Here is a 16,051-nt window from a genome sequence, read left to right as displayed (position 1 = left end):
GTGTCCCTTTGTCCCTCTGTGTCCCTTTGTCACCATATGTCCTGGTTGTCCCTTTGTCACCAGTCCTCCTTGCATCCCTTTATCACCACACCTCCCACTGTCCCTTTGTCCCTTTGTGTCCCTTTGTCACCATTCCTCCTGCTGTCCCTTTGTCACCACCCTTCTGGTTGTCCCTTTGTCACCATATGTCCTGGTTGTTCCTTCATCACCACTCCTGCTGTCCCTTTGTCACCACACCTCTTGGTTGTCACTTTGTCACCATATGTCCTACTTGTTCCTTTGTCACCACCTCTCCTGGTGTCCCTCTGTCCTGGTTGTCCCTTTGTCACCACTCCTGCTGTCCCTTTGTCACCATATGTCCTGGTTGTCCCTTTGTCACCACTCTTCCTTGCATCCCTTTGTCACCACTGCTGCTGTCCCTTTGTCACCACCTCTCCTGGTGTCCCTTTGTCCCTCTGTGTCCCTTTGTCACCATATGTCCTGGTTGTCCCTTTGTCACCACTTCTCCTTGCATCCCTTTATCACCACACCTCCCGCTGTCCCTTTGTCCCTTTGTGTCCCTTTGTCCTGGTGTCCCTTTGTCACCATTCCTTCTGCTGTCCCTTTGTCACCACTCTTCCTTGCATCCCTTTGTCACCACTGCTCCAGCTGACCCTTTGTCCTGCTGTCCCTTTGTCACCACCTCTCCTGGTGTCCCTTTGTCACTGCACCTCCCGCTGTCCCTTTGTCCTGGTTGTCCCTTTGTCACCACTTCCTTGCATCCCTTTGTCACCATATGTCCTGCTGTCCCTTTGCCACCACCTCTCCTGGTGTCCCTTTGTCCTTCTGTGTCCCTTTGTCACCACTTCTCCTTGCATCCCTTTATCACCACACCTCCCGCTGTCCCTTTGTCCCTTTGTGTCCTTTTGTCACCATTCCTCCTGCTGTCCCTTTGTCACCAGTCCTTCCGGTTGTCCATCTGTCACCACTGCTGCTGTCCCTTTGTCACCACCTCTCCTGCCGTCCCTTTGTCCCTCTGTGTCCCTTTGTCACCACTCCTCTCCCTTGTTCCTTTATCACCATTCCTGCTGTCCCTTTGTCACCACATCTCCTGCTGTCCCTTTGTCCCCTCATGTCCCGCCGTCCCTTGGCCACCATTCCTGCCGTCCCTTTGTCCCCTCTGTGTCCCTTTATCACCACTCCTGCCGTCCCTTTGTCCTGGTTGTTCCTTTATCACCACATCTCCTGCCGTCCCTTTGTCCCCACTCCTCTCACTTGTTCCTTTATCACCACTCCTGCTGTCCCTTTGTCCTGGTTGTCCCTTTATCACCACATCTCCTGCTGTCCCTTTGTCCCCTCATGTCCCGCCATCCCTTGGTCACCATTCCTGCCGTCCCTTTGTCCCTCTGTGTCCCTTTGTCCCCACTCCTCTCACTTGTTCCTTTATCACCACTCCTGCCGTCCCTTTGTCCTGGTTGTCCCTTTATCACCACATCTCCTGCTGTCCCTTTGTCCCCTCATGTCCCGCCGTCCCTTGGTCACCATTCCTGCCGTCCCTTTGTCCCTCTGTGTCCCTTTGTCCCCACTCCTCTCGCTTGTTCCTTTATCACCACTCCTGGTGTCCCTTTGTCCTGGTTGTTCCTTTATCACCACTCCTGCTGTCCCTTTGTCCTGGTTGTTCCTTTATCACATCTCCTGCTGTCCCTTTGTCCCCTCATGTCCCGCCGTCCCTTGGCCGCCATTCCTGCTGTCCCTTTGTCCCTCTGCGTCCCTTTGTCACCACATGTCCTGGTTGTCCCTTTATCACCACTCCTGCCGTCCCTTTGTCCCGGTTGTTCCTTTATCACCACATCTCCCGGTGTCCCTTTGTCCCCTCATGTCCCGCCGTCCCTTGGCCGCCATTCCTGCCGTCCCTTTGTCCCTCTGTGTCCCTTTATCACCACTCCTACTGTCCCTTTGTCCTGGTTGTTCCTTTATCACCACATCTCCCGGTGTCCCTTTGTCCCCTCATGTCCCGCCGTCCCTTGGCCGCCATTCCTGCCGCCCCTTTGTCCCTCTGCGTCCCTTTGTCACCAGCACCTCACAGCACAAAGAAGTCGGACCCGCCGTGATGCTGCAGGCTGCAGGTCCACACCTCCTCCTCCCTGCCAGCGCAGCGCAGCATCCCCCGCAGCTCCTCCTGCAGCGCAGCCACGCAGCCCTCAGGGACGTCACCGTCCCCATCGTGGCTGTCGCAGCAATCCGTGGGGTAGGGGTGGACGACGAGGCGAAGGGAGGACAGGGGCAGGGTCCCCTCCAGCAGAACCTTCAGGCCCGCGGAGGACAAGCGGTTGCCAAAGAGGCCGAGGTAGGAGAGGTGGACGCAGAGCCTGAGAGGCGGCAGCAGGACGGGGAGGTGGCGGTCGCCGAGGTGACATTCGGCCACGTCCAAATGGCGGAGGGAGGAGGAGACGGCCGGGAGGAGATGGAGGAAGGGAGGGAGGAGGGAGGAGGACAGGTCGTGGCCGCTCAGGTCGAGCTTCTTCAGGGCCGGGGCGTGAGGGCTGTGGGCCAGGAAGGTGAGGTCGCAGGGCTGGAGGTGGCAGAAGGGAAGCTCCAGGCTCTCCAGTGGGCGCCGCAGGGACCTGAAGGGGGGATGAGGAGAAGCTGTGGGTCAAGGGATGCGTCGTCTATGGAGCCCCAAGCAACGAAACCCCACATCTCCCCAAATAAAACCCATAAGCTGCGTCTCCGTGGCCAGCGGGTTGAGTTGGGATCATCCTCACCATCACCAAAACCACACAGAAGGGCCAATTCATGGCTACTATGGAGTCCCAAGCAACCAAAACCCCAAATCTCCCCAAATAAAAGCCACAACCTGTGGATCCATGCCTACAGGTTGAGTTGGGGTCATCCCCACCTTCACCAGAAGCCAACAGAAGGGCAAACTCCAAGCATCTACAGAACCCCAAGCACCAAAACCCCAAATCTCCCCAAATAAAACCCACAACCCATGGTTCCATGGCCTACAGGTTGAGTTGGGATCATCCTCACCATCGCCAAAACCCCACAGAAGGGCCAATTCATGGCTACTATGGAGTCCCAAGCAACCAAAACACCAAATCTCCCCAAATAAAACCCACAACCCACATCTCCATGGCCAACTGGTTGACTTGGGACCATTCCCACCTTCAGCAAAACCAGTAACCAACCAACTGGTTGACTTGGGGTCATCCTCAACCTCACCAAAATCACACAGGAGGGCAGATTTGTGGCATCTACGGAGCCCCAAGCACCAGAGCCCCAAGTCTCCCCAAATAAAACCCACAACCTGTGGTTCCATGGCCTACAGGTTGAGTTGGGATCATCCCCACCTTCACCAAAACCACACAGAAGGGCCAACTCATGGCTACTATGGAGTCCCAAGCAACCAAAACCCCAAATCTCCCCAAATAAAACCCACAACCCACATCTCCATGGCCAACTGGTTGACTTGGGACCATTCCCACCTTCAGCAAAACCAGTAACCAACCAACTGGTTGACTTGGGATCATCCTCACCTTCACCAAAACCCACTGGAGGGCAGATTTGTGGCATCTATGGAGCCCCAAGCACCAAAACCCCAAATCTCCCCAAATAAAACCCATAACCTGTGGTTCCATGGCCTACATGTTGAGTTGGGATCATCCTCACCATCACCAAAACCACACAGAAGGGCCAATTCATGGCATCTATGGAATCCCAAGCAACCAAAACCCCAAATCTCCCCAAATAAAAGCCACAACCTGTGGATCCATGCCTACAGGTTGAGTTGGGGTCATCCCCACCTTCACCAGAAGCCAACAGAAGGGCAAACTCCAAGCATCTACAGAACCCCAAGCACCAAAACCCCAAATCTCCCCAAAAAAAACCCACAACCCACATCTCCGTGGCCAACTGGTTGAGTTGGGACCACTCATACCTTCACCAAAACCCATCACTCCGTAACAGATCAACTGGTTGACTTGGGACCATCCTCACCATCAACCAAACCCCACAGGAGGGCAGATTTGTGGCATCTACGGAGCCCCAAGCACCAAAATCCCAAATCTCCCCAAATAAAACCCACAACCCACATCTCCATGGCCAACTGGTTGAGTTGAGACCACTCATATCTTCACCAAAACCCATAACCAACCAACTGGGTGAGTTGGGGTCATCCTCAACCTCACCAAAATCCCACAGGAGGGCAGATTTGTGGCATCTACGGAGCCCCAAGCACCAAAATCCCAAACCTCCCCAAATAAAACCCACAATCCACATCTCCATGTCCAACTGGTTGAGTTGGGACCACTCATACCTTCTCCAAAACCCATAACCAACCAACTGGTTGACTTGGGACCATCCTCACCATCAACCAAACCCCACAGGAGGGCAGATTTGTGGCATCTATGGATCCCAAGCACCAAAACCCCAAATCTCCCCAAATAAAACCCACAACCCACATCTCCATGGCCAACTGGTTGACTTGGGACCACTCATACCTTCTCCAAAACCCACAACCAACCAACTGGTTGACTTGGGGTCATCCTCAACCTCACTAAAATCCCACAGGAGGGCAGATTTGTGGCATCTACGGAGCCCCAAGCACCAAAGCCCCAAATCTCCCCAAATAAAACCCACAACCCATGGTTCCATGGCCTACAGGTTGAGTTGGGGTCATCCTCACCTTCAACAAAAGCCAACAGAAGGGCCAATTCATAGCATCTACAGAACCCCAAGCACCAAAGCCCCACATCTCCCCAAATAAATGCCACAACCCACATCTCCATGGGCAACTGGTTGACTTGGGACCATTCCCACCTTCACCAAAACCCATAACTCCATAACAAATCAACTGGTTGACTTGGGATCATCCTCACCTTCACCAAAACCCATCACTCCTTAACAGATCAACTGGTTGAGTAGGGACCATCCTCACCATCAACCAAACCCTACAGGAGGCAGATTTGTGGCATCTACGGAGCCCCAAGCACCAGAGCCCCAAATCTCCCCAAATAAAACCCACAACCCATGGTTCCATGGCCTACAAGTTGAGTTGGGGTCATCCCCACCTTCACCAAAACCCCACAGAAGGGCCAACTCATAGCATCTACAGAACCCCAAGCACCAAAACCCCACATCTCCCCAAATAAAACCCACAACCCACATCTCCAGGGCCAACTGGTTGAGTTGGGACCACTCATACCTTCACCAAAACCCATAACCAACCAACTGGTTGACTTGGGGTCATCCTCAACCTCACCAAAATCCCATAGGAGGGCAGATTTGTGGCATCTACAGAACCCCAAGCACCAAAACCCCCAAATCTCCCCAAATAAAAACCACAACCCGTGGTTCCATGGCCTACAGGTTGAGTTGGGATCATCCTCACCATCACCAAAACCACACAGAAGGGCCAACTCATGGCTACTATGGAGTCCCAAGCAATGAAATCCCAAATCTCCCCAAATAAAACCCACAACCCACATCTCCATGGGCAACTGGTTGACTTGGGACCATTCCCACCTTCAGCAAAACCAGTAACCAACCAACTGGTTGACTTGGGATCATCCTCACCTTCACCAAAACCCATCACTCCATAACAAATCAACTGGTTGACTTGGGACCATCCTCACCATCAACCAAACCCCACAGGAGGGCAGATTTGTGGCATCTACGGAGCCCCAAGCACCAGAGCCCCAAGTCTCCCCAAATAAAACCCACAACCCACATCTCCATGGCCAACTGGTTGACTTGGGACCACTCATACCTTCACCAAAACCCATAACCAACCAACTGGTTGACTTGGGGTCATCCTCAACCTCACCAAAATCCCACAGGAGGGCAGATTTGTGGCATCTACGGAGCCCCAAGCACCAAAGCCCCAACTCTCCCCTAATAAAACCCACAACCCACATCTCCATGGCCAACTGGTTGACTTGGGACCATTCCCACCTTCAGCAAAACCAGTAACCAACCAACTGGTTGACTTGGGATCATCCTCACCTTCACCAAGACCCATCACTCCGTAACAGATCAACTGCTTGAGTAGGGACCATCCTCACCATCAACCAAACCCCACAGGAGGGCAGATTTGTGGCATCTACGGAGCCCCAAGCACCAAAACCCCAAATCTCCCCAAATAAAACCAACTACCCACATCTCCATGGCCAACTGGTTGAGTTGGGACCACTCATACCTTCACAAAAACCCATAACCAACCAACTGGTTGACTTGGGGTCATCCTCAACCTCACCAAAATCCCACAGGAGGGCAGATTTGTGGCATCTATGGAGCCCCAAGCACCAAAATCCCAAATCTCCCCAAATAAAACCCACAACCCATGGTTCCATGGCCTACAGGTTGAGTTGGGGTCATCCTCACCTTCAACAAAAGGCAACAGAAGGGCCAATTCATAGCATCTACAGAACCCCAAGCACCAAAGCCCCACATCTCCCCAAATAAAACCCACAACCCACATCTCCATGGCCAACTGGTTGAGTTGGGACCATTCCCACCTTCAGTAAAACCAGTAACCAACCAACTGGTTGAATTGGGATCATCCTCACCTTCACCAAAACCCATCACTCTGTAACAGATCAACTGGTTGACTTGGGGTCATCCTCACCATCAACCAAACCCCACAGGAGGGCAGATTTGTGGCATCTACGGAGCCCCAAGCACCAGAGCCCCAAATCTCCCCAAATAAAACCCACAACCCATGGTTCCATGCCTACAGGTTGAGTTGGGGTCATCCTCACCTTCACCAAAACCCCACAGAAGGCCCAACTCATAGCATCTACAGAACCCCAAGCACCAAAACCGCAAATAACCCCCCGAAATGAGAATCACAAAGCAGTGCTCACCCCAGCAGCAGCCGCAGCCGCCCCGCCAGCCGGCACGAGCCCAGGTTGAGCTCCCTCAGCCCATGCAACCAACCCAACGCTTCCGCCAGCTCCTTCAGCCCATCTTCCATCCCAGGCCTCCTCACGTCCACGTTGCTGTAGGGCAACCTCAAGCTGGCCAGGTGTGGGAAGCGAGCGAGCCGCGGCACCACCTGGCACAGCCCGGCCAACCCCAGGTTGTTGAAGCGCAGCTCAACGCGTCGCAAGCCGACCGGCTCCAAGGCCTCCAACAGATCCAAGGTGCCTCCTAGGGAAAGCTCCTCAGCGTGGAAGTCACGGCAGCGCAGGCGTAGGGCCCCTCTGCCCCGTAGGGCCGCCCTCAGGATGGCCCCGGAGGTGCTGTTGACAAAGAGGTCGACGCGGATTTCCACTGCAGGCACCGGGGAACCCTTCTGATCTTTGGTGCCACACGGTTCGGTTCGGCGTTGTGAGGCTTCCAGGCAGGCTTTGGCCAGCAGTACTGTCCTCGACCACAGGGTGACGCTGTCCGGACCGTGTTCGGCACCGTCCTGGATGCCGGTCATGTCCAGCACACGCAGACATGGCCGTGGGCTGAGGGAGGAGGAAGGTGCCAGCATTTCTTCCACCCGTCTGACCCGACCCCCCTTCCTTCTGATTGACCCAAGCCGCCTTCTTCCCTCTGTCCCACCCATATCCATCCAACCCAACCCTCCTTCCGTCCATCCAACTCAACCCCCCCTTCTATCCATCCAATCCAAATCCATCCAACCCAACTCCCCCTTCCATCCATCCAACTCACATCTGTCCATCACAACCATCCTCCTGTCCATCCAACCCAACTCCCCCTTCCATCCGTCCAACTCACATCTGTCCATCACAACCATCCTTCTGTCCATCCAACCCAACCCCCCTTCCATCCATCCAATCCAAATCCATTTGACCCAACCCTTCCTTCTGATTGACCCAAACCTTCTCCTTCCCTCTGTCCCACCCATATCTGTCCAACCCAACCATCCTTCCTTCCGTCCATCCAACTCAACCCCCTTCTATCCATCCAATCCAAATCCATCTGACCCATCCCTCCTTCCTTCTGATTGACCCAAGCCTCCTCCTTCCATCCATCCACCTCATATTTGTCCAATCCAACCTTTCTTCCTTCTATCCATCCAACCCAACTCCCCCTTCCATCCATCCAACTCACATCTGTCCATCACAACCACCCTTCCGTCCATCCAACCCAACCCCCCTGTTCCATCCCTCCAATCCAGACCCATCCAACCCAACCCTCCTTCCTTCTGATTGACCCAAACCTTCTTCTTCTGTCTGTCCCACCCATATCTGTCCAACCCAACCTTCCTTCCTTCTATCCATCCAACTCATACCTGTCTATCATGACCATCCTTCCATCCATCCAACTCACATCTGTCCATCACAACCATCCTTCTGCCCATCCAACTCAACCCCCTTCTATCCATCCAATCCAAATCCATCTGACCCATCCCTTCCTTCTGATTGACCCAAGCCTCCTCCTTCCATCCATCCACCTCATATTTGTCCAACCCAACCTTCCTTCTGTCCATCCAATCCAACCCAACTCCCCTTCCATCCATCCAACTCACATCTGTCCATCACAACCATCCTTCTGTCCATCCAACCCAACTCCCCCTTCCATCCCTCCAATCCAGACCCATCCAACCCAACCCTCCTTCCTTCTATCCATCCAACCCAACTCCCCCTTCCATCCATCCAACTCACATCTGTCCAACCCAACCATCCTTCTGTCCATCCAACCCAACCCCCCTTTTCCATCCATCCAATCCAAATCCATCCAACCCATCCCTTCCTTCTGATTGACCCAAACCTTCTTCTGTCTGTCCCACCCATATCTGTCCAACCCAGCCCTCTCTCCTTCTATCCATCCAACTCAACCCCCCTTCCATCCATCCAATCCAAACCCATCCAAACCCAACAGCCCTTCCTTCTGATTGACCCAAGCCTCCTCCTTCCATCCATCCACCTCATATTTGTCCAACCCAACCTTCCTTCTGTCCATCCAATCCAACCCAACTCCCACTTCCATCCCTCCAATCCAGACCCATCCAACCCAACCCTCCTTCCTTCTATCCATCCAATCCAAATCCATCCAACCCAACTCCCCCTTCCATCCATCCAACTCACATCTGTCCACCACAACCATCCTTCCTTCTGTCCATCCAACCCAACCCCCCTGTTCCATCCATCCAATCCAAATCCATCCATCCCAACCCTCCTTCCTTCTGATTGACCCAAACCTTCTTCTTCTGTCTGTCCCACCCATATCTGTCCAACCCAACCTTCCTTCCTTTTATCCATCCAACTCATACCTGTCTATCATGACCATCCTTCCATCCATCCAACTCACATCTGTCCATCACAACCATCCTTCTGTCCATCCAACTCAACCCCCCTGTTCCATCCATCCAATCCAAATCCATTTGACCCAACCCTTCCTTCTGATTGACCCAAGCCTCCTCCTTCCATCCATCCACCTCATATTTGTCCAACCCAACCCTCCTTCCTTCTATCCATCCAACCCAACTCCCCCTTCCATCCATCCAACTCACATCTGTCCATCACAACCATCCTTCTGTCCATCCAACCCAACCCTCCTGTTCCATCCCTCCAATCCAGACCCATCCAACCCAACCCTCCTTCCTCCTGATTGACCCAAACCTTCTCCTTCCACCCATCCAACCCACATCTCTCCATCACAACCCTTCTTCCTTCCGTCTTTCTGACCCAACCCCCCTACCACAAACACACCTGGTGACGACCGCGGCTGATCTGGTGACAACGACTGCAGCCGACCCTACAACAACCACAACTGAACCTACAACCACAGGTGAGCTGAGGAAAGCAACCACAACCGACCCTACAACAACCACAGCTGATCTGGTGACGACCACAACCAATCCTACAACCACGGCCAATCCAATGACCACAACCACAACCACCCCACAACAACCACACCTGATTTCATGGCCACCACGACCAGCCCTACAACCACAGCTGAGCCAATGACAACCACCACAACCAACCCCACAACCATCCCACAGCTGATCTGGTGACGGCCACGACCAGCCCTACAACCACAGCTGAGCCAATGACAACCACCACAACCAACCCCACACCATCCCACAGCTGATCTGGAGACAACCATGACCAGTCCTACAACCACAACCAACCCAATGATGACCACAACCGATCTGGTGACGACCACAACCATCCCACAACCACAGCCGACCCAATGATGACCACAACCAGCCCTACAACCACAGCTGAGCCAATGGCAACCACCACAACCAATCCCACAACCATCCCACAGCTGATCTGGTACAACCACAACCAATCCTACAACCACAGCCGACCCAACAATGACCACAACCAACCCTGTAACAACCAGAAACAATCCCACAACCACAGCTGACCCAATGACAACAACCACAACTCATCCTATGACAACCACAACCGATCTGGTGACCAATCCTTCAACAACCACACCTGATCTGGTGACAACCACAACCAAGGCCAACCCAATGATGCCCACAACCGATCCTATGACACCCACACCTGATCTGCTGACAACCACGACCAATCCCACAACCACAACCAACCCAACAATGACCACAACCAACCCAATGACAACCACAACCAATCCCATAACCACAGCTGAGCCAATGACAACCACCACAACCAATCCCACAACCATCCCACAACTGATCTGGTGACAACCACGACCAGTCCTACAACCACAACCAACCCAACAACAACCACAACCAACCCAGTGACAACCACAACCGAACTGGTGATGACCACAACCGTTCCTACAACCTCAGCCGACCCAATAACAACCACCGCAACCATCCCACAACAACCACAGCTGATCTGGTGACAACCACAGCCAAGGACGACCCAATGATGACCACAACCAATCCCATAACCACAGCTGAGCCAATGACAACCACCACAACCAATCCCACAACCATCCCACAGCTGATCTGGTGACAACCACGACCAGTCCTACAACCACAACCAACCCAACAACGACCACAACCAACCCAGTGACAACCACAACCAATCCCATAACCACAGCTGAGCCAGTGACAACAACCACAACTGATCCTATGACAACCACAACCGAGCTGGTGACAACCGTGACAAATCCTGCAACCGCGGCCGACCCAACGATGACCACAACCAACCCAATGAGAACCACAACCAATCCTACAACCACAGCTGAGCCAATGACAACCACCACAACTGATCCTATGACACCCACAACTGATCTGGTGAAGACCACAACCAATTCTACAACCACAGCCAACCCAACGATGACCACAACCAACCCTGTAACAACCACAACTGATCTGGTGACAACCATGACCAGTCCTACAACCACAACCAACCCAACGGCAACCACAACCAATCCCACAACTACAGCTGACCCAATGACAACCACCACAACTGATCTGGTGACAACCACGACCAATCCTACAACCACAGCTGACCCAACGATGATCACAACTGATCCTATGACACCCACAACTGATCTGGTAACGACCATGACCAATGCCACCACCACAGCCAATGCAACGACAATCACAACCAATCCAATGACGACCAGAAACAATCCTACAACCACAGCTGAACCAGTGACAACAACCACAACTCATCCTGTGACAACCACAACCGAGCTGGTGACAACCACGACCCATGCTACAACCACAGCCAACCCAGCAATGACCACAACCAACCCTGTAACAACCAGAATCAATCCCACAACCACAGCTGACCCAGTGTCAACCACCACAACCAATCCCACAACCATCCCACAGCTGATCTAGTGACAACCACAACCAATCCCACAACCACAACCAACCCAACGACGATGACAACCAATCCCACAACCACAGCTGACCCAATGACAACAACTACAACTCATCCTATGACAACCACAACCGATCTGGTGACCAATCCTTCAACAACCACACCTGATGCGGTGACAACCACAACCAAGGCCGACCCAACGATGCACACAACCGATCCTATGACACCCACAACCAATCTGCTGACGACCACGACCAATCCCACAGCCATCCCACAGCTGATCTGGAGACAACCACGACCAGTCCTACAACCACAACCAACCCAACGACGATCACAACCAATCCCACAACTACAGCTGACCCAATGACAACATCTACAACTCATCCTATGACAACCACAACCAATCTGGTGACCAATCCTTCAACAACCACACCTGATCTGGTGACAACCACAACCAAGGCCGACCCAACGATGCCCACAAACCGATCCTATGACACCCACAACCCATCTGGTGACGACCACGACCCATCCCACAACCACAGCCAACCCAACGATGACCACAACCAGCCCTACAACCACAGCTGAGCCAATGACAACCACCACAACCAATCCCACAACCATCCCACAGCTGATCTGGTGATGACCATGACCAGTCCTACAACCACAACCAACCCAATGACAACCACAACCAATCCCACAACTACAGCTGACCCAATGACAACAACCACAACTGATCCTACGACACCCACACCTGATCTGGCGACGACCACGACCAGTCCTACAACCACAACCAACCCAACAACGACCACAACCAACCCAATGACAACCACAACCAATCCCATAACCAGAGCTGAGCCAATGACAACCACCACAACCAACCCCACAACCATCCCCCAGCTGATCTGGCGACGACCACGACCAGTCCTACAACCACAACCAACTCAACAATGACCACAACCATCCCACAACAACCACACCTGATCTGGTGACGACCACAACCCATACTATGATGACCACACCGAACCCAACATCGACCAACAACCGATTTGGCGACAACCGCAGCCGATCCAACCACCCCCATTCCCCTACACCCTCCAAACCCATCAGCACCACACATCACCCCCCAACCAGGCACAACCACCACCCAACAACAACAAAAAACAAAACAAAACCACCTCCCTAGAAAGGAAAAAAACCAACCAACACCCCACCCTCCCAACCATCCCAACTCGGTCACCTACCCGGCGTCGGACCGCAGCCCCGCGGTGACGGCCAGGAGAACAGCCTGGACGCAGAGCTGGTCGGGGTGGCGATGGGGGTCGCAGCGTAGGGAGAGGATTGGGAAAGGCCAGGAGCTCACCAGGTCCTGCAGGAGGGGAACGCGGCCGTCCAGGAGGGCAGCCTGGAGCAGAGCGGGGTACAACTCGGCGGGGAGCAGCGGCAGAGAGCGGCGGGCGCTGGGGAGGTGGGCGACCAGGCGGCGGGCGCAGAGCGAGACGAGGGAGGAGGTGGTGGTGGTGGTGGTGGTGGTCATGGTGGTGGGGCACCGGCGGGGATGTGGGGCGGCTGTGGGGCTGGGGAAGGGGATAAAAGTGGGGTCACAGGGATGGATAACGGGGGAGCCGGCGCTCTGAGTGCTCGACAGCGGGTGAACCGGGGCTCCCACTCACGCTGAGCCCCCCACGCCGAGCCCCAAATCTGAGGCCGGCCTCAAGATGGCTCCTCTGTGGCACCCCAACATCCCTGCACTGACCCCCAGAGGGAGACCCCCACGCTGACCCCAACCCTGGACCCCCCATAATGGCTTCCCCATGCCACCCCCCAACCCTAAGACCCCCACAGACCCCCAAATCTGACCACATAATGGGTTCTTCATGGCACCCCCCCCAACCCTGAGACCCCCACAGACCCCCACATCTGACCATCCCCCATTATGGGTCCTTCATGGCATCTTAGAGGTGCCGTGGGGAACCCGTTATGGGGGGGGGTATCAGATTTGGGGGTCTGTGGGGATCTTAGGGATGGGGGGTGGCATGGGGAAGCCATTATGGGGCTCAGGGTTGGGATCAGCGTGGGGGTCTCATTCTGGGGGTAATATGGGGGTCCCTCCTGGACATGGCACCTGACCATCCCCCATTATGGGACCCCCAACCCTGAGACCCCCAGAATGAGACCCCCATGCTGACCCCAACCCTGGATCCCCCAAAATGGCTTCCCCATCTCAGCCCCCAACCCAAAGATCCCCACAGACCCCCAAATCTGATACCCCCTCCCCCATAATGGCTTCCCCATGGCACCCCCCAAACCTGAGACCCCCACACACCGACCCCCAACCCTGGAACCCCCATAATGGGTTTTCCATGCCACCCCCCAACCCTAAGATCCCCACAGACCCCCAAATCTGACCACATAATGGGTTTTCCATGCCACCTCCCAACCCTGAGACCCCCACAGACCCCCACATCTGACCATCCCCCATTATGGGTCCTTCATGGCATCTTAAAGGTGCCATGGGGAACCCGTTATGGGGGGGGGGGGGGGAGGGCCAGATTTGGGGGTCTGTGGGGATTTTAGGGTTGGGGGGGTGCCATGGGGAACCCATTATGGGTGGGGGGTCAGGGTTGGGATCAGCATGGGGGTCTCATTGTGGGGGTAATATGGGGGTCTCTCCTGGACATGGCACCTGACCATCACCCATTATGGGTCCCCCAACCCTAAGACCCCAAGATTGAGACCCCCACGCTGACCCCAACCCTGACCTCCCCCCAACAGGGGTTCCCCATGGCACCCCCCAACCCTGACACCCTGACACTGACCCCCAAATCTGATCCCCCCCCAAAATGGCTTCCCCATGCCACCTCCCAACCCTGAGATCCCCACTGACCCCCAACCCTGACCCCCCCCCCATAATGGGTTCCCCATGGCACCCCCAACCCTAAGACCCCCCCCCCACACCAACCCCCAACCATGGAACCCCCATAATGGCTTCCCCAGGGCACCCCCCAACCCTGAGACCCCCACAGACCCCCAAATCTGATGCCCCCCAATATGGGTTCTCCCTGGCACCCCCCCCAGCCCTGAGACCCCCACACTGACCCCCCCCCCCCCCCCCCCCTCCCATAATGGCTTCCCCATGGAACCCCCAACCCTAAGATCCCCACAGACTCCCAAATCTGACCCCCTGCCCATAATGGCTTCCCCATAGCACCCACAAACCTGAGACCCCCCCCATACTGACCCCCCCCCCCCATAATGGCTTCCCCGTGGCACCCCCCAACCCTAAGATCTCCACAGACCCCCAAATCTGACCCTCCCCCCATAATGGGTTCCCCATGGCACTCCCAACCCTAAGACCCCCCCCCTACACTGACCCCCAACCCTGACCCCCCCCCATAATGGCTTCCCCATGGCACCCCCCAAACCTGAGACCCCCATATTACCCCCCAGAATGAGACTCCCATGCTGTCCCTAACCCTAGGCCCACATAGAGCCCCAAAACCCACAAAAGGATCCACCCCATAGAGCCCCACACAGCCCCATCATCCCCAATGACCCCATAACTCCCATAGAGCCCCATAACCCCCTCAGGACCCCCATAGAGCCCCATAACCCACTTAGGACCCCCATAGGACCTCCCATAGAGCCTCAGAATCCCCACAGAACCCCCCATAGACTCCCATAGAGCCCCATAACCCACTTAGGACCCCCATAGAGGCCCAAAACCCCCATAGGGCCCCCATAGGACCCCCCATAGAGCCTCATAATCCCCACAGGACCCTTCATAGACCCTCGTAGAGTCCCATAACCCACTCAGGACCCCCATAGAGGCCTAAAACCCCCATGGGACCCCACATAGAGCCCCATAGAGCCCCATAATCCCCACAGACCCCCATAACCTGCTTAGGACCCCTGTAGAGCCCCAAAACCCCCATACGACCCCCCCCAAAGAGTCTCAGAATCCCCACAGGGCCCCCCCATAGACTCCCATAGAGCCCCATAACCCACACAGTATCCCCATAGAGGCTCACAACCCCCATAGTACCCCACATAGGACCCCTCACAGAGCCTCAGAATCCCCACAGGACCCCCCATAGACCCCCATAACCCACTCAGGTCCCCAATAGAACACCAAAACCCCCATAGGACCCCGCATAGAGCCCCATTAATCCCCACAGACCCTCCATAAACCCCCATAGAGCCCCATGACCCACTTGGGACCCCCATCGAGCCCCAAAACCCCCATAGGACCCCCCCCAGAGTCTCAGAATCCCCACAGAACCCCCCATAGACTCCCATAGAGCCCCATAACCCACTTAGGACCCCCATAGAGGCCCAAAACC

At 55.0% G+C, this 16,051-nt stretch overlaps 2 protein-coding genes across 2 annotated transcripts in view; both read right to left on the bottom strand.

Moving 5' to 3' along the window:
* Positions 1 to 1,752: 1,752 nt before the first annotated feature.
* Positions 1,753 to 13,451, bottom strand: LOC125690696 (leucine-rich repeat-containing protein 14-like). The gene is made up of 3 exons (XM_048939347.1): positions 12,953 to 13,451; positions 6,846 to 7,436; positions 1,753 to 2,603 (listed from the first exon to the last, which is right to left on the bottom strand). The coding sequence occupies exons 1-3, from the start codon at positions 13,243 to 13,245 to the stop codon at positions 2,060 to 2,062; spliced, it is 1,428 nt and encodes a 475-aa protein (XP_048795304.1). The 5' UTR covers positions 13,246 to 13,451; the 3' UTR covers positions 1,753 to 2,059.
* Positions 13,452 to 15,490: 2,039 nt separating this feature from the next.
* The window catches only part of GPT (glutamic--pyruvic transaminase), a 16,961-nt gene continuing 16,400 nt past the window's right edge, over positions 15,491 to 16,051 (bottom strand). The window contains exon 6 of the mRNA XM_048939532.1: positions 15,491 to 15,540. Within this exon, the coding sequence (XP_048795489.1) occupies positions 15,491 to 15,540 (50 nt within the window). The remainder of the gene's footprint in view (positions 15,541 to 16,051) is intronic.

The sequence above is a fragment of the Lagopus muta genome, chromosome 3 (genome assembly GCF_023343835.1).
Source record: "Lagopus muta isolate bLagMut1 chromosome 3, bLagMut1 primary, whole genome shotgun sequence".
In the NCBI taxonomy this organism is placed as follows: domain Eukaryota; kingdom Metazoa; phylum Chordata; class Aves; order Galliformes; family Phasianidae; genus Lagopus; species Lagopus muta.
The sequence above is the reverse complement of the archived record's forward strand: the minus strand, read 5'-3'. Positions and strand labels throughout refer to the sequence as shown.

Bases quoted from the DNA above. Each gene is read 5' to 3' on its own strand.
- LOC125690696 (XM_048939347.1), bottom strand. From the start codon at position 13,245: ATGACCACCACCACCACCACCACCACCTCCTCCCTCGTCTCGCTCTGC. The intron at 7,437-12,952 runs GTAGGTGACCGA...CTCCTCCCTCAG, and splicing joins GGGCTGCGGTCCGACGCCGG to CCCACGGCCATGTCTGCGTG. The intron at 2,604-6,845 runs GTGAGCACTGCT...TCCCCCCTTCAG, and splicing joins CGGCTGCGGCTGCTGCTGGG to GTCCCTGCGGCGCCCACTGG.